Genomic DNA, 19,235 nt, shown 5'->3' with positions numbered 1-19,235 from the left:
ATCTAATTAGATCTATTCTAGTAGATGATTTGTAACCACCTATATAAGAATCTATGCAATTACAGCTCAGATTTTTCAATACTTTTCATCACACAAAAGGCACAGTGTAGCCACAAAACCGGCATTGCAGGGGTGCTTCTGTTTAGGAGACTCACTCCATTTCCTAGCCCTTAATGACCAGACGTCCAGCCTCAGCTATTCCCCAGGTGGGCCTGGTCCCTGTAGTGTGCCTCTTCACAGCCCTCAAGCCATCTCACACTGCTGACCTTCTTTTGGAAACTCCCCATCTCCTCCCTTGGCTCCCATCACACTGAAGCTTCTGGGTGTCCTTCCTAATCCCTCTTCTGTCTCCTCTTCTTCCCCTGCACCTGCCTTCCCCTCACCAGAGGCTATGTTAGCCCCTCCCTCCCATGTCTGCTCATGCTGCTACCAATGACGAAACCCCCCATCTTTTGGGGGACCCTAGCCCTATATTAACATCTCCCCACTCAGAGGCCCCTTGTATTATGCTAAAAGCCTCCCTTGCTAAAGCTTGCAGTGGCTCCCACTGCCTCTAGACTAACACCTGAGCATCAGGCAGAACAGGATATGGGAACAGGGGGAGGTGAAGAAAGCACCCCAGGAGGGGAGGTGGAGGGCTTATCCATGCAGATGAGGTGGCCTGTGTGAAAGCTGAGAGCCCAAAAGCAAGAGGTGCCTTTTGGAAACCTTGGCTGGAGCCAGAGTTTTCAGAAACCAAACACCAAGACAGGCTGGAGCATTTATCTCCAAACATCATGCTAAGGTTGTAGACATGATATGGAGGCCAGTGGGAGATGGTGTGAGATTTGGAAGAAGGGGATGTCCTGATCTGACTGGTGCACTTTTCAGAAAGTAACAAGAACCCTTACACGGGCTGACCCTCAAATATGCACTGAATTAAGTTTCACGAAGAACTGTTTTGCTAAAAAACAAGCCACATGGGAACGTGGCACAGACAAGTGTCACTACAGCCAACACTGTCAGGGCTGGGATGCTGGCATGCCTGAGAAAAAAACCATTCTTCCTTCTGCTTCAGGATGGCACTTTCTTGGTCCGAGACTGTTCCACGAAAACCAGGGCAGAACCCTACGTGCTGGTGGTGTTTCATGGGAACAAAGTCTACAATGTGAAAATCCGTTTCCTGGAGAAGCATCAGCAGTTTGCCCTGGGGACAGGACTGAGGGGAGATGAGGTGGGTATGACCTGACAGCTTCCCCTTCCCAGATCAAAGACAGCAAGGGGAGACTGCCGGGAATGCTGGCCAAGTCACCCATCATATCCCCATGACTGCTGGGGGAGGAGAAAAGACCACCACCCTGGAGGTGGAGACTAATTCCCTTCCAGCTCCTTCTACACGCATCCCTGCCCACCTTAAACTTCAGCCCACGGGCCCCAGCCACTCCTGACCATTCCATCCCCTGTCCACGCAGATCTGCCCATCGAAGGAAAGTCATTCTGCAGGACACATCCAAATTCTGCCTCCCCGGAGGTCTCCCCTGAAGCTGAAGTTAGTGTTAACACCACATTCCTTCCCCACCCCCATGCCAAACCCCCACAGGCGTCCACACCCTACCTGCTGGCATTAGGAACACTTAGTCGTGTCTCCAAATTGAATGTGCGCTCAGTCACGGTATTCAGTGCCATGTTGGGCATGCCCATCCTCAGTACAGACCTGCTGACAGGCAGCTTCATGAGAGAATCCATAAAAACAAAGGAGGAAGGAGACTGATTTTTGCTGAGTGTGCTTGCAGTCGGCCTGGTCTCCGTATCACCTCACGTGAACCCTTGACGACTCCTTGCTACAATTGCTCCAACCTTAGATGTAGGGAAACTGAGGCTCAGAAAGTTATGTAAATGGCTAGAGACACAGGAGTAATGAGAGGTGAGGAGAAGCTACTCTTTCAACTCTTCTTGAAAGGAAGGTAGGACAGAGGGATTGGAAGGGAAGGGTAGGTGCCAAGTTCTACATCACCACTTACTAAGTATGTGAGCTCAGACCAGTCACTTAATGTCTCTGGGCTTTAGTTTCTTGAAAGTGAAATGCAATGTTCTTTTCTTGTCCAGACTTCTCTAATTCAGGAATTTTCATTTAGCATCTCCAGACCTCAGTGTTATCCATTGGTCTCTATTATGTGCTGAATTGTGTCCCCCCTGACTCCTCCCAGATCCCTATGTTGAAGCCCTAACCACTAGGACCTCCGAATAGAACTGTATTTGGAGCTAAAGTCTTTAAAGCGGGGATGAAGGTAAAATGAGGTCACGTGTGTGGGCCCTAGAACAGTATGTCTGGTGTCTCTGTAAGGAGATTAGGACATAGATGTGCACAGACATAAGGTCACAGCAAGAGGACGGTGCCTACACAGCAAGAAGAGAGGCCTCAGGTAGAACCAACCCTGCCAACACCTTGATGGACTGGACTGTTGTTCAGGTGCCCCCACCCTGCCCCATCTGCGGCCCTTTGTCATGGAGGACTGAGAAAACAAATCCAGCGTAGAACCAGAACTTCCACACAACTATTCACTGTTCCTTAGTAGAGATCAAAGTGAAGAACACAGCCAGGGCCGCCAGAGCGCATCAGGAACGTGCATATGTGAGGATCCCATTAGCGGCCACGTGAACACGGCAGCTTAAACCCAGTATCGGACCCAGAGCCCTTTCGGAGTATGCACGTAGCTGGAGAGGTGTGGTCCACACCGGCCTTTTCAAGAGCCTGGGAAAGTCTGGTCATAAATGAGAGTGTGAGTGGAGAGAGAGATTAATACATAAATCTGCTAAATGCAGCCACACTGAGAGAGGAAGAAAGCAAAGATGAAGAGAATAGCCAATTTTCCCTTTTGTGATGAGGATTAGTGATTTAACAAATGTACCCTATTCCGAGCCAGCCTGACACTTAGCAAGCCCACAGTAGATGTGAGTTATTATGTTTTCATTCTTATTCCTGAGTCACTGTAATTACTGGGGTACAATTCCCCAGAACCAGATGCCTATGGTTAGTGGACATTCCAGTTCAGTCCCCCTCCATCCTTCCTAGCTTCTTCCAGCTCCTAGAATTCCCCATGTTCTTAAAAAAAAAAAAAAAAGTTGTATTGTGACTTTTATATGCTCGGGACACAGAGCAAGTGGAAATCACACGCCCTGACCTGCAGGGCCTCTGCGAGATGTTGTGTCACTTGCTCTCTTACCTGGACCTCAAAAAACCTCAGAAAAGGGTGCATTACTGAGACCCTTTTACCAATGAGGACACAACGGTGAGGACCTAAAGAGGTCACAACAGCTTCCCCCCACATGCCACACTTTGGTCTGCTCCTAACAGAGGAGACGGTGACCTTACTCCAGGATGACATCGGATAGCGCTGAATCAGATCTTAAGCCAGTTCCCCGCCTCAGCAGGGAAGCGCTTGCCAACCATGACAGCCCAGATTCGACCGTCAGCTTCCAGGTGAGCTGCTCTAATTATCGTCACCAAAGACCCCTCAAGGATTCAAATGCCTATTTTAAGAAAACCCCTTTTGGTTATTCCGGAGTTTTCTCCTCCCATTCGTTACCCGCCCCCCCCCAAACCAGCCTCCTTTTTCCTACATTTATTTAACACCTGCATATTTTCCGTGCACAAGGCCTATCCCCTGCAGTGAACAATTACTAATTAGCTTCAGCAATTTATTCCTTCCTGGCCAACCTGCGACGATGGTGCCACCCATATTTCCACTTAACAGTGACACTGAGACACAAGTGTTAAGTAACGGGCCCCCCAGTCACAGCAGGTACAGGGCAAGGCTAGGCTTCATTTTTCATTCTGCAAAAATACTCATATGGTCTCAGGTAACATCGTGACCAAATGCCAACAACCAACAGCCTGCCCGAAAACTGTCCAGAATGCGGGGTGAAGGAGAGTTAACACTTTTGTGAAGCTTACTATGCCCCAGGCACCGGATGAGAAAGGACACTTCCCAACTGTATACTTTCCTGCCTCGTGAGCTGGACGCTGGTGCCAGACTGGGACAGTCTAGCTTGCTCTCAGCTCCCTCCTGCCCCTCAGCAGGCACTGGAGCCCCCACTTTGCTGGGGAAGACGCTCCCAGCTTTACAAAAGGGAGAGAGAATTTGATACAGGAAGGCTCTGCTGAGTGCAAGCCAACTCCAGCTACTTCCTCTGGGGCTTGCATAAAGAAATAGCATGTTCGTTTGACTCTGCGGGAGCAAGGTGATGAGATACAGGGTTGTCAAAGATAATTTTGGTTTTGTGTGACTTTCTGGCTGCCTTGCAAACTTGAGAATTTAACCACACATCCAACACAGTGACACCCCTCTCGAGGGAGTTATTACATCTTAGATGAGGTGACATAAACACAGTCACATAGACACTCAGACACACAGAGGCAGGTGCTTAGTGAGTAGGGGTTTCCATCAGAAATGATTCCCAAGTGCCTCTGCCTTGGGTCTGTGCCCCCGGGCACTAGTGAGGCACAGCTCTCCCTGGGATGTGGGGGTGGCAGGGGATGCCTGGACAAGGCTCCAGCAGGCGAGCATGCCAACATCTTCTCAAGCACAGAAGGGGAGCAAACCCACCCACATCTCCCAGGAATAGGCCTGGGGAGGTCCATTTTGCTGCACTGGTAGGTATTTGTGTCATCCTGTTAGCCATGTGGCTAGAAACTCATGTCTGAATTCAGATTTAGGAAAGACCCCGTGTCTTCATGCCCTGGGTCCTCTAACAGAGCACCACCAAGTTGGTGACTTCAAACATCAGAAATGCCTTCTCTTGTGGTTTTGACGGCCAGACATCTGAAATCGAAGTATCAGCAGGGCTTCTGGACATGGAGGGAAAGTCCCTCCTTGCCCCTTTCAGCTGCTGGTGGCTGTGGGCAAGCCTCAGCTCCTTGTCCCATGGGCCCTATCGCCCCAATCTCTGCTGCTCTAATCTCTTCCTCTTCTCTGGATGAATCTCCTCCCTGTGCTTCAATCTGGTACAGGTACGCATGACTGCTTTTAGGGATAACCCAGAATTCCCTCCTCCTACGAAGATCCTCAACTGACCCCATCTTTTTTTTTAATTAACATATAATATATATTTGCCCCAGGGCTACAGGTCTGTGAATCATCAGGCTTACACATTTCACAGCTCTCACCATAGCATATACCCTCCCAATGTCCATAACCCAACCACCCTCTCCATATCCCCCCCAGTTTGTTTCCTGAGATTGAGTCTCTTGTGGTTTGTCTCCCTTCCAATCACATCTTGTTTCATTTTTTCCTTCCCTACACCCCACAACCCCCCATCCTGCCTCTCAAATTCCTCATATCGGAGAGATCATATGATAATTGTCTTTCTCTGATTGACTTATCTCGCTCAGCATAGTACCCTCTAATTCCACCCACATCATTGCAAAGGGCAAGATTTCATTTTTGATGGCTTCATAGTATTCCACTGTATGTATGTATGTATGTATGTATGTTTGTATGTATGTATATGTGTGTGTATGTACTCACACACACACACACACACACATATACATATATATACCACATTTTCTTTATCCATTCATCTGTTGATAGACATCTGGGTTCCTCCATAGTTTGGCTATTGTGGACACTGCAGCCATAAACATTGGGGTGCACGTGCCCTTTCTGATCATTACATTTGTATCTTTAGGGTAAATACCCAGTAGTGCAATTGCTTTAACTGATCCCATCTTTTGTCATGAGAAATACTATCCACTCTTGACATATAAGGCAATACAGATTCCTGGGATTGGGACATGACGTATCTCTGGGGGACCACCTTTCAGCCCAGTCTACCCCTTTGCTCAGTTACTGCCCCGCCATTCATTTTATGCCTCCACTATGCTAGACCTCATGCTCCATTCTGGGGACACAGAGTCCTTACTGCCCAGGGGCTACCCTGCTCATCTGTGCCCATCGATGCACACGCCTAAGCAGGGGTGAGACTGGAAATATTTAGCCACTGCTAAAACACCAGCCCCAGCAAGAGATGCACCTGCCATTAGTAACCCACAGAGCTTCACCTGCTGCCAGCTGCTAACCTGCATCTGACTTCAGAAACCATGTGGGTCAAGGTTTCTGTGAAAGCTCATAGAAGTGAGCCATTTCCATCATCAGACCTTTCCTTGCCCTGCAGATGGTTATGAAGTGACCAAAAATTATGCTCGATGTTTACTTGGTGAATCAAACTTTAAAGACTAGGTAGAGACCAACAATGAACCCACGAGATGACAACTTCTCATTTCCCCTGCTTGCTTCTCTCTTTTCTTCTTTTACTCCTACGTGTGCTCGCAGACAGATTTCTTTACTCTTCTGGCATTGAATCATTGCCTACTGTTGGGATAAGGCAAACACAAAAGGTTTAAAGACATTTTAAGATTTAATATTAGGGTGACATTTGCTCCCCTCCTGGAAAAATCATTTCATATGAAAATAAGAGCTTCATTATAATATTTTAAGAAGTCTCTTTAGGGTAATAATATATCAGTTGTGGGCCTATCACTACAAGGGCATAATAAGAACTGACAGTAATGATTATCACTCCTGCCTCACTTGCTTCCTGCCATTTATTAAAATTATAATTTCATGTAAAATGGCATCCATGCAGTAGGTTATTAAAACAATTAATATCACACTTATTATTTCAAGACCATCCTGAAGATAGCAGGAATGAGAAGAGGAAGCAGGCGTTTTCCCTCTGAAGATGATCAGGGAAGAGGCTTTCCTCTGTGCCATGTGGGTTAACCAGTTTTGCAGAAGAGTTCCACATGAGAAGTTTATTTTCATTACTCACTTTCAGTTTTGTCAAATTTGAAAAAAGAGAAAGAAAACACTGTTCTTAGTTTACAACTGTAAGTGAAATACCAAAAAAAAAAAAAAATGCCTTTCTGGAGGTACACAATGATCATCTATAAACTTCTCCAGTGACCTCATTGCTCTTTGTGCATATTCTTGGCAAACCCAAAAGGGATGAGGTCATGTTAATGAGACATGGATTGAGCACTCACTGTATACCAAGCTGTCTTCTAAATGCTGACTATGTGTCAACTGTCAATTCAATTAATCCTCACAAGGGCCCTTGGAGGTGGGTCCTGATGTTACTTACCATTTCTGCTCATCGATAGAGAAACTGAAACAGAGAGTGTGAGAAACTTGCCAGAGGTCACACAGCTAGTAAGTGGGAGAGCCTAGTTAGGAACTCAGGCACTTGGTCCCCAAAGGCCCTTCACATACGACTTCTCTAACACTATCCTTATTCCCCGTGGCACAAGAAGGAAACCACCTTACTTTAGCATCAGGTAGGAATTAGTATTTATTGTGTATGTCTCAGGGTGGACAGATGGGTTATCTCCTTGAAACCAGATCCAGTAACAGGTACGCAGGAGCAAGTCACAGAGTCAAGCAGGACTGCTGTACCATGAAAAGACAGAACCTAAGTCAGATGAGCTGTGGTAGGAACAATGGGGAAGCTTGTGGACTCAGTCTTCAGGATGGGCAGGGATGGAGTGGATCTAGGGCCATGTCAGGAGATTCATCGTTCCCTGCCTCTTTCCCCAAGTCTTTCCCTTATTCTTCACATCAGCCACAAGTGGCAGGAAGGAGGGGACCACCACAGTGGTTACAGACCTTTAGCTTTTCAATGCAGTGCTCCCCCAAGGAAAAGGAGTTCCCTCCCAGTAGCCACAGGCAGCCCTGAGGGAAGGTTCGTGGGGGGGCCTAGTGATGTTCTTGAGTTCTGAGTTAATTATTTTCAGAGGACATTATTCCTAAGTGAAATTACCTCCTTGTATAGGAAGCTATTTTCCGTCTGCTCCCACCAGAATGCAATCTCCATGAGGACAGGCATCATGACAATGCCATTCCCTGTTGAATATCCTGAAGGCCTGCAAACATTTCTGTGCTAGGTGCACTGGGCAGAGGGAGGGTTCACAACACTAGAGCAGCATCAAAGTCTTCCCCACCAGGGCTCCCTCCCTTCAAGCTGTGCCTTCTCTATCCCAGCCTGTTGGAACCCAGGATCACAAGCTGTAGGCAAGCTGTATAAGGGAAAAGCAGACAACTTGTGTCCGGAAAAGCCAGGTTGCATTCCTGGTCCTGGGACCCTGCCTTTGTGACCTTGAAGCAGGTCAGCCCACATCCCTGAGCTGCAGTTTCCTTATCTCTTCCATGAAGGCCATTCCCCCTGCCCTGCTCACCTACAGCCAAGCCTCCTTGACTCAACATCGTCTTAAGGCGTGCAAGGCAGGCTGAGTGAGCTCTTCCTACTCACCCTCCAGGATTTCCTTTGAGGGCACACCCAAACTCAGCTCATCAGAACCACCCTCTGGGTCCTCACATCTTCAACACCTGCCTTTGTTCATGCTTCTTTCTCTGCTTTTAGAATCCTTAAGCCTTCTTGTCCCTTTTTCTAGACACCCAGAAGGTATAGCCCATCTCAGTTCTGTATCTTCAGCAAAGCACATGCTGATTCCCTAACTTGAAATAATCTCACTGTCCATTCAATCACCACAACCCTTCATCTGTGCATTTCCAGGAACATAAAAGTAAAGATCTGCTGTCACCTCATTATTTCACAAGAAGCCCAGGGAAGGAAATGTCATTGGCTAAGAACTACCAGAACCTTGTGGCAAGCTCTATTCCTTCTGATTACCCCAGGACTCACTAGAACACAGGGGTTTCTGGAAGGGAGCTCACTGTAGGTCTTCCCACCAATCCACTCAGTTAAAGTCAAGCCCTGACTTGCTCACTTTTGGTCTCCCCAACCATCTTACTCTCCCATGTTAACATTTTTACCACTCATCTTTCAGGAGCTGTCTTTCCAGTTTCTTTTCTTTTCTTTCTTTCTTTTTTTCTTTTTTTAACACTTTCTGACATAGCTTCACAGTTAAAAAAAAAAAAATACTGAGTTAACATCTTCCCTAAGGAAAATGAAGCATCTTATTCTGTGCTTTAACCCACCAACACAAAAGATATTCAAATTTTCATTAACTTTCTTTCTGTGTTCAGAAGTTTAACTCAGTGGAAGACATCATCGAACACTACAAGTATTTTCCCATCATACTAATTGACGGGAAAGACAAAACTGGAATCCACAGGGAGCAATGCTACCTGACTCAGCCCCCCCCTCAGCAGGTGCTTCTCACCTTGGTAGTCGGATTTTGTTTTCTCTGCGGTTCCAATCCCACCAGATCCAATACCTCTACCCACTTTTCATTGATTTCAAAAGATGATTTTTCTGTGGCTTCGAGGGATCCTTTTTTTGACTTCAGAGAAAAGGAAAACATTCTATAATGGAAATTGGAAAATTGATCTCAGTTTTGAAAGTTCAAACCACAGAGAAATATTGGTAAGAACCAAAAATAAAAACGGGCTTTTAAAAAATATCTCCTAAAGAGAAAACTATAAACGTGGTCACCATGGGTCACCATCCTTCCAGATGAGAAATAAAGGTGATGAGAAGCTTTGCTTAGATGTTTGCAGCTAGCATGGGACAAATCTGTGAGACTGCCATACCTATTCTCTTTATAGGACCTGGTCCTGCCTTTGTTTCAGAAGTGGTAGGACCTGTGAAGGTACAATGTTTTTGAGATTCCTTATGCTGAAGATGTTGGTGAATGTAAGCTCTATTTTATTTGTAATCCTGAAACCTCAATTTTAGGGAAGGAATGTAACAGAAAAGGAAAGTGTTTGCAAATATCACCTGTAAGACAGAAATCAGAAATGCTTTCACTTGGGGTGAGAGGGCTGTGGTCCCAGCCTCCAGGACTCTGTTTTGAGTGCCTTTAAGACAAATGGAATTAGCAGATTTGCAGTAAGGGAGTAAGCCTAAGTCTGAGCGAAAGTAATCTTTTTTTTTTTTTTTTAATTCCAATTATGGACTTCCCTTCAAAAGAAGAGAAGTGTCCTCAGATTAGTGCTATTTTGAAGGAATATTGCATGCCTCCTGATACTGTTCCCTCCTAAAGCTAAAAGGATCCTACATTATTCCTATTTTATAATACAAATAAGGAGTAAGAGGCTGAGAGAGGTTACTGGTCCCATTCGGTGTAAAAAGGGAGCACACATCTTTACCCATTTTGGCTCCATCCTAGCACGCCTTCCCAGGTACATTCCCCGTGGAATTTTATCATCAAGTTGAAGAGCTAGAGAGACACCATTTGGAAATACAGATTTGCCTGCACTGAAATATATAAATAAATAAACTCTTTAGTGGAGTAAGTTTAAAAAAAAAGAGAGAGAGACAGAGAGAGAAAGAGAGTTCTGGTTGAAATCAATCTACATAATGACTTCAAATGTTACGAAAGCCTATATATGAAATGTATGAAATATTTATGCAAGAGTAGCTTTAAGGCAGAAGTAAAATCAAAACTGAATTAGAAGGAAAGAGATATAACAATGGGAACCGTGCTCGGGATTCTCTCCTCTAAAACAGCAGCTGAGGAGTGCTCTCAGAGGAGCTCTGAGAGTCTACCTACCAACCAACCCGACAGCTGCATGGGTTCAGCTTTCCCAAGGTCGGTGGGAAGTTATGTCTCTAAGTCAGGTCAGGAGCATTTGATGAAGGAGCTCTTTGTCGGTTCAAGTTCCTGATGCCCCACTGAGTGTCCCTTCCAGGGCACCTGCACATAGAAACCAGGAGCTGAGCAGACCTGAACTGTGGCTTCTAAGGAGCGGACTGCTCAGAGCTGCAGGAATTATGGCTTCTGGTCACTCTCAGCTAGACTTCGGCAAACTCAGACCAGCATGGAAAGAGACCGTGGAGGTCCCAGCTGGGATGCAGGAAGAGTCTGAGCCTCCCTCTACAAAGCTTCCGGAAGATGCCAGCGAACTCTGATTCACTGGTTTGCACCATTGAACACTGTGTGCTCAAGAAATGTCTGAGTCTCCTCAAGCACCGTGGTTGTCAAAAAGGGTGAGCATCTGCTGGTGGCTAGCATTTTATGAGGCTTATGTTCTTCAAAATGCATCATTCATAAATCCTGATATGATGGGAAGAGGAAGAGGAGGTAGAAATCAACCATCTTAAAATAAAAAGCCCACCATGCTTATCCGTAATGAAAATCTCTGGAAAGAAAGATAAAATTCAAAATATTGACAGGGTTGTTTTTTAGATGATTAGGGTTTGAGGGATCATGTTAGTTGGGTCTTCTGGAACTCAGATGCCAAGACAAGAGTTAGAAATGCAAACATTTGGGGGCGCCTGGGTGGCTCAGTGGGTTAAGCCGCTGCCTTCGGCTCAGGTCATGATCTCCAGGTCCTGGGATCGAGTCCCACATCGGGCTCCCTGCTGAGCAGAGAGCCTGCTTTGCTTCCCTTCCTCTCTCTCTGCCTGCCTCTCTGCCCACTTGTGATCTCTCTCTGTCAAATAAATAAATAAAATCTTAAAAAAAAAAAAAAAGAAATGCAAACATTTGTTAGAGGTGATGCCTGAGAAAGATAAGGGGTGAGGGGAAGGAATAGGCAGGGAGAGATTTGGACTGTGACGTCGTCTGACCCCTATGAAAGGAGAGAGAGAAGGAGGGAGGTGGGAGTAAGGAAACCATCCAGCTGAGATACAGCTCTGAGAGAGTCCTGGCCAGCCCGCTGGTACGATTCAGAGCAAGGATTGCTCATAGAGGGTACAGTCCCATGTGAGGCAGAAATGGCTAGGTCTTAGGACACACAGCACCATGTAAGTCATTCCCAGAGACTGCTCAGGGAAAACACAACCTTCTGATGCTGTGGGAAATCCAGGAAGCTTCTACAGAGGAAGGCTGTCAGATAGCCCACTCATCAGCAAGTTCCTCTTTCAAGGGAGAGCCAAGTGCCCCCCCCCATGCCTGCTACATGACTCTCCTACTCTCCTTTACAGTGTTTGATTGTAATAAGGACATATTGCTTAAAAATATTACTGAAGATAAGAATATACATATTTTAATTGCAACTTGATTCTCACAACAGTTCTGTAAAGAAGCAGGGCAGGTCTTCTGGACACACTGCATGACTGAGGACTCTGTGTCTCCTTGGCCCAAATCTTATGGTGACATAGTCATGCTGAACCAAGGTCTTCAAACGCATTCTATTCAGTGTCTAGCTGCTTAGTGGATCTGTAATTGAACAAGTTCAATGATATGGGGTTTGGCTTGCCCAAATTCCAAAGCGGTCTAATCCTCTTCACTCGTAGTTCATTTTCAAGTGGAAAAGTGTCACTTGATTCCTAGCCACCGGAGTACTGAAATCTGACTTTATCTGATTATAGCATCTATGCATTCAAGGCATTTCTTGTTGACTAAATAACTATCATTCTGGATCAATTTGTATCTTCCTCAACTTAATAATACCTTGCTCTAAGCACTTTTTGTGTACACATACATTTGTTGCTAGACACTCTTGAGATGTTCGAATTATAGTGGTGAATAAGTGGGAGAAACAGACAATGAAAAAGTACCCAGTAAATAAGACAATCTATTTTACTGTATTTCCAGTTGAACACCTATCACTGAGGGCTTATCAGTGAGGCCAAACACTTGATATTTTGAGGAAGCTTTTTTGAGATGTTTTCTAGAAGTTCTATACCAGAAATTTTAAATTTTTCCAAATTTACTTAATGGAAAATTTACCCACTTGGGTATATGTGTGAGGGAGAGGATGTAGGTGTGTGGGTGGTGTTTGAGTAGCTACATTATAGCTGAAATCAGTTAAATTTTCCATGCTAATGACCAGAGAGGAACCAAATTTTTCCCCATTATCAAACTCAGCCCATTGCCATGTGTATGTACACATAAACACGTTTTTTATAAGATGGTCTGTATCATAGATGACTAGCATTTAATTGTGTACCCATTTTTGTATACTAATATTTGTTCTAGCTAACATTCACTTTCTTTTGAATATTCATGATTGATAGCTATATTAAAATGAATGAGAGACTATGGACTCTGAAAAACAATCTGAAGGTTTGAAGAGGTGGGGGGGTGGGAGGTTGGGGGAACCAGGTGGTGGGTATTAGAGAGGGCACGGATTGCATGGAGCACTGGGTGTGGTACAAAAAACAATGAATACGGGTATGCTGAAATAAATTTAAAAAAAAAAGAACTATGCAAAAAAAATAAAAAATAAAATGTGTATTTAAAAATAAAACCTAAAATCAAAGTAAAAAAAATAAATAAATAAATGAAATCAATATGTAATTAAATGTCATGATTCTCTGTAACTGATTATAAAGAAAGGAATTCAAATATAGTTTAAGTTTGTTCATTTCATATCCTATTAGCCTTAAAGTCTTTCTGAGTCATAATTAGGATAAACTCATCACAAAATTGAGGAACAGTTTTTGACATCTGAGTGTTAGCCTATGTGCTAGATGTTGGGAATAAAGATTAAAAAGACCCTTAATCCCTGTGATTGAGGGTTAAGAGTCTGGCAGGGAAGATGCAATGTTGCATAAAATATATAAAAAGGTATATTAAAATATTAAATATATAAAAAATATATATATAAATTTATATTATAATTATATATATTTATATTTATATATAAATTTATATAAATATATATTTTTATTAATATATAATATATATAAATATTTATATTATATAAATTATTATATAATTATTATATAAATTATATTATATATTTATATAAATTTATATATATATATAAAAATATATATAATTTTATTTATAATAATATAATAATATTATATATTATATATCGAATATATAAAATATATAATTTATATTTATATATAATTTTTAAATAATTTTTATTTATATATAATATAAAATTTATATATATTATATAACTATATAACATATAAATATTTATATTATATAAATATATAAAAATATATATATTAAGATACAATGTTGCAATAAAAATCATGCAACACAGAATAATAGATTTGCTAATTCTCTCTCTTGTGCCACCATTGAGTTGGTAGGCAGACATGGATGTGTGGGGAGGATGTAGTGAGGGAAACCTGCCCAGGGGAAATGTTCAAGCAGAGTTGAAGGACAGCCCTAGAACCCAAGTGTTAGAGGTACAAATCCTTATCAGTTTATTTCTGAGGGCCCTTATCTTTAGGGCTCTATTCTTGGCCATTCTTGTCACCAGTCAAGCAATGACTACCTAGTGAATGGGTGTGTGAACAATAGAAGTGGCATCTGTGGGGAAAGGACAGATGATTAATCAAGTGGTTCTGGGGAAACGGCTCACCATATGGAAAAAACATACAATTATGTCCTACGTAAAATCATATACAAAAATAAATTTACCATAGATCCAAGAGCTAAAAGTGAAAAGAAAACTTTAAGTTGAGCCTTGTATTTTCTTCTGATAATCTCTCTGATTTGGGGACAGGAAAAGAGTTCCTAAACCACATGGCAACATGAATTATAAAAGGAAAGACTGAAAGATTCATTACACCAAAGCTTAAAAATTATTGTAAAAGACGAAGTCCAAAGGAATTTAAGTAACTCCACAGAACTATGAGCAAAGGATATAAACAAGCAATTCATACACAAAAAGTAACCTCTTAGCCCTGTAAGGTGTCCATCCCTGCTCTCATAACTGGACAATGATGAATTGACACAGATGTCAAGAGACACTTGTCACGGAATGGAGTTATCTTCAAGGACAAACGCTGCAGAGCTTAATGGAGCAGAGCAGGAGATGGAAATGTGGCTCCTCTGGTCCCCTTCCTCACACCTGGATGATGGACCCACATGAGGAAGATCTGAGAAGAATGTTTAAAGAGAGACCAGCAGCTTAAAGAGTGGACAGCCCCCATGAGAATGCCACGTGAGCTTCTCCTCTGCGCATGGATGGAAGCGAAATGGCTAATGAAATGGCTAAATGAAACTAGATCATTCTTCTGTGTTCCCTGATGGGCTTGCTGAAGCCAAAGGCAGTTACCCAGGAGCCTCCTCCCAGCAAGCCAGGGTTTCATGATCATCTGACAGCAACTTCCACAATAGTAGCCAGGGAAACATTAATTAAAATAACAATTACATAGCACTTCCCACCCAACAGATTGGTCAAAATTAAAGATTTCAGATAATATCCAAAGCTGGTGAGGACCCAAAGAAGTAAAAATTCTCACTACCAGCTGGAATGTGAATCAGTACGGCTACATGGAAAGTAATTTAAAAATAGTAAAATATAAAACACATGACCCGTGTAATAAAAATTTCAATTAAAATATAGCTAAATATGAACTTATCCTTGATCTCTCTGGAAACTCCACTATAATGACAACAGAGGAATTGAAAAGTCAAGAATATGTGATAAAGGGAATGGAAGAAAATAGTAGAAGAGAGACATCCACAAAATTCGGGGTTAGGGAAATTAAAGGACAAATAGTAACTGAGTTAACAAAATAGAAAAAGCTAAAATGTTAGCCTGCTAGGAAGAAATTCAACAAGAAACAAGCTTGACTTACTCACTTTTTGCTCACTTAATCAGGTTTCAAGCTGGTTCCCCTTACAAAAATCTGGAAAGCTTCAGTAATATTTCTCAGCCCTTTCTTTTCTTTTCTTTTTTTTATTTATTCATATGAGATGGAGTGAGAGGGAGTGAACTAGAGCAAGGCAGAGCACAAGCAGGGGAGTGGCAGGCAGAGGGAAAGGGAGAAACAGGCTCCTTGCTGAATAGGGAGTCTCAGGACCCTGAGACCATGATCCAAGCCAAAGTCAGACACCTAACCTACTGAGCCACCTAGCTCAGTGGAAGCACCCCTACCAGCCCTTTTCATAAGGTTGGCAACAAACCTAGCCATAAAGAAATAAATAGATAAACTAGTCAGCCTGACACGGACAATATAAAGAAATTAACTTACAGATTAATTTGCTTCACAAACATAGATACAAAAATCTTAACAAATATGGGCAAATCAGTGGGGAGAAAAGATGCTGACCTAAATAACTTTGGAACAGCATGGAGACTATAAGACCAAAGACAAAAGGATGACACACAGCATTGTACTCCAGTTGGTAAAGGCATTTCTCATACTGGTACACGTATGTATATACAGTGGGATTGAACACATCAGTATATGCCAATCTTCTCCCTGCAATGGAAGATGCCAGATAAGCAGGGGGATAAGGTCAGAATGAGCCATGTGACACTGCATTATACTTGGAAACATCAGTATGAATTCATATTTTGTTTAACATAGATACATATGGATAAATATAGAAATAATTACAGATATGTAGATAAGCCCTAGTATAACACGTATATCTCTGAGCTCTGTTCATTTAGAGGGTCCTAGAAGGCATGACACTGTTCTCTGTCAACAATTGTCCCCCAAGGAACTAGAAGCAATGACAGTGGTAATTCACACATTCAAAGGCCAGAACTTGATTTCTAATACCAATATCAAAGAAAAGAAGTGGGGGAGGGGAAGTCCCTGGAGAAATGGCTGATTCTGGGGCTGGGACAGGGAATGTACATGATGATTCTGGAGCATCTGGTCATGACAGAAAGGAAGGAAGTACTCAAAAGCCACTACACATGAGGGAGGTAAGTGAGAGGACACAGAAGCTAACAAAATAAATAACATGGTATTGAATTATAACCAACGGTATACAATAAATATTCACGAGTCCACAATGATATAAGTAAGTGGCAGATAATGGAAATGATTCACATACAGAATACCAAATAATTTATGTAGATACTACACCATCAGGGAGGAAGACCATAACTCCTCACTCCCTATGTGTAGGTTATGCACAGCAAATTTCTCCAAAGACTACTATACGGAAAGAAGGGAAAAATGACTAATGTTACAGTGGAGACAGATGATCAAGCTTCACATTATCAGTGATAACTACTGCCCATTGTAGCTGCCCTTGATATGATGTGATGAGAATGGCCCTTTACGTCAGTGATCTTCCTCTCAAAATCCTATAACCACAATCTCATCATGAGAAAAATATCAGACAAAACCAAAGTGAGGAACATTCCACAAAATATCTGTCCAGTATCCCAAGCTGCCAAGGTCATCAAAAACAAGGAAAGTCTGAGAAACTGTTCCATCTTGAGGAGTCTAAGGAGGCATGTCAAATAAATGCAGTAAGGAATCCTAGATGGGATCCAGGGACAGAAAAATTATAATAGATAAAAACTAAAGAAATTCAAAATGGAGTACAGACTTCAGTTAGTAATAATGTAGCAATATTGACTCATTAATTGTAACAAATTTATGTGCAAGTTGTAAATCTTACTGATGTTAAGTTTTTAGCAACAGGAGAAATTTAGAAAATTGAGAAATATCTGGATACAAATGAAAGCAAAAAAAAAAAAAGACATACAAAAACTAATGGGAGGAAGCAGAAGCAGTACTAAGAGGAAAGTTTACAGTAATAAACAACTGCATTAAAAAAGAGAAAGATCTCAAATCAGCAATCTAACTTTATACCTCAAAGAACTGGAAAGAGAACAAATGAAACCAAAAGTTAGCAGAAGAAGATACTATCAAGAGAACTAGGAGATAAGCCACAGACTGGGAGAAAATATTTGCAAAAGATACATTTGATAAAGAACTGTCATCCAAAATATACAAAGAACTCTTAAAACTCAGCAGTAAGAAAAGTAAAAAACCCAACTAAAAATGGATGCCCTCACAGACACCTCCCCAAATAATATTTGATATATAGACGACAACCAAACATATGAAAAGATGCTTCACGTTAAATATCATCAGAGAGGGCGCCTGGGTGGCTCAGTGGGTTAAGCCGCTGCCTTCGGCTCAGGTCATGATCTCAGGGTCCTGGGATCGAGTCCCGCATCAGGCTCTCTGCTCAGCAGGGAGCCTGCTTCCCTCTCTCTCTCTCTCTCTGCCTGCCTCTCCGTCTACTTGTGATCTCTCTCTGTCAAATAAATAAATAAAATCTTTAAAAATATATATATATCATCAGAGAAATGCAAATTAAAACAAGATACCACTACACACCTATGAGAATGGCCAAAATCTGGAACAGGGTAATGCCCAGTGTTGGCGAGGATACAGAGCAATAGGAACTCCTCAGATGTTGCTGGTGGGAATGCAAAACAGTACAGCCAGTTTGGAAGACAGTTTTACAGAAATATACTCTTACCAGATGACTCAGCAGTCACACTTCTTGGTGTTTACCCTACAGAGGTGAAAAAAACTTACACCTGCACATAAACTTCTACACGGATGTTTCTAGCATCTTTATTTCTAACTACAAAAGCTTGGAAGCCACCAAGATGCCCGTCAATCGGTAAACTAATAAACAAATGGTGGCACGTGAGACAATGGAATATTATTCAGTGCTAAAAAGAAACAAGCAACCATGCCGTGGAAAGACATGGATGAGCCTCAAAGGTATATTACAAAGAGAAGGAAGCCAATCTTCAAAAGCGACCTACTGTATGATTTCAACTATATGACATTCTGCAAAAGGCACACTATATAAAAAAAAAAAAAAAGCTGCGGTGAAGGGGTAGGGAGAAGAGAAAGTTGAATAGGCAGAGGACAGATAATTATTACAGCAGTGAGAATATTCCATATGCTATTACAATAATGGGTAAATGTCATTATAGATTTTTCCAAGCCCATAGAGTGTATAACACCAAGAGTGAACCTTCAGGTAAACTATGGACTTCAGGTGACTATGTTGTGTCAATGAAAGTTCATTGATGGTAGCAAATGTCCCTTCCTAGTAGTGGTGCTGAGAACAAGAAAGGCTCTGCACATGGGGGAAATCTTGTACCTTCCTCTCCATTTTATTGTAAACTTAAAACTGCTCTTAAACATTAAGGTCTTTCTTAAAAATACCCCCAAAAGTTAAAAGAATGAAAATAATAAAGATTATAGGAGAGAAACAAAGAAGTAGAAAAACAAAAGGGAAAAAAATCAGTGAAAGAGGTTGACAAACTCTTAGCAAATAACTACAAAAAGAGAAGTTCCAAATGGCTAAAATTAGAAGTGAAAGAGGGGACATTACAATGGATGCCACAGAAATAAAAAGGATTATAGGAGACCACAATGAACAGTTATATAGCAACAAACTGAACAACCTAGAAAAATGGATAAATTCCTAGAAACATAAAACCTACCAAGACTGAACTATGAGGAAATACAAAATCTGAACAGAACTATAGCTAGTAAGGAATTAAAGCAGTGATCAAAAACCTCTCAACAAGAAAAGCCCGGAACCGAATGTCTTCACTGGAGAATTCTACCAAAGCTCTGAAGAATAATTA

General features: G+C 42.2%; 1 protein-coding gene across 1 annotated transcript in view; it reads left to right on the top strand.

Moving 5' to 3' along the window:
* The first annotated feature begins 1,004 nt into the window (after positions 1-1,004).
* LOC125094150 (cytokine-dependent hematopoietic cell linker-like) overlaps positions 1,005-19,235 on the top strand; it is a 29,313-nt gene continuing 11,082 nt past the window's right edge. The window contains exons 1-2 of the mRNA XM_047719853.1: positions 1,005-1,213; positions 9,027-9,167. Coding sequence (XP_047575809.1) covers positions 1,013-1,213; positions 9,027-9,167 — 342 coding nt within the window. The 5' untranslated portion in view covers positions 1,005-1,012. The remainder of the gene's footprint in view (positions 1,214-9,026; positions 9,168-19,235) is intronic.

This window comes from Lutra lutra, chromosome 2 (assembly GCF_902655055.1).
Source record: "Lutra lutra chromosome 2, mLutLut1.2, whole genome shotgun sequence".
Classification (NCBI taxonomy): Eukaryota; Metazoa; Chordata; class Mammalia; order Carnivora; family Mustelidae; genus Lutra; species Lutra lutra.
Note: the sequence above shows the minus strand (reverse complement) of the source record. Positions and strands in the feature narration are given on the sequence as shown.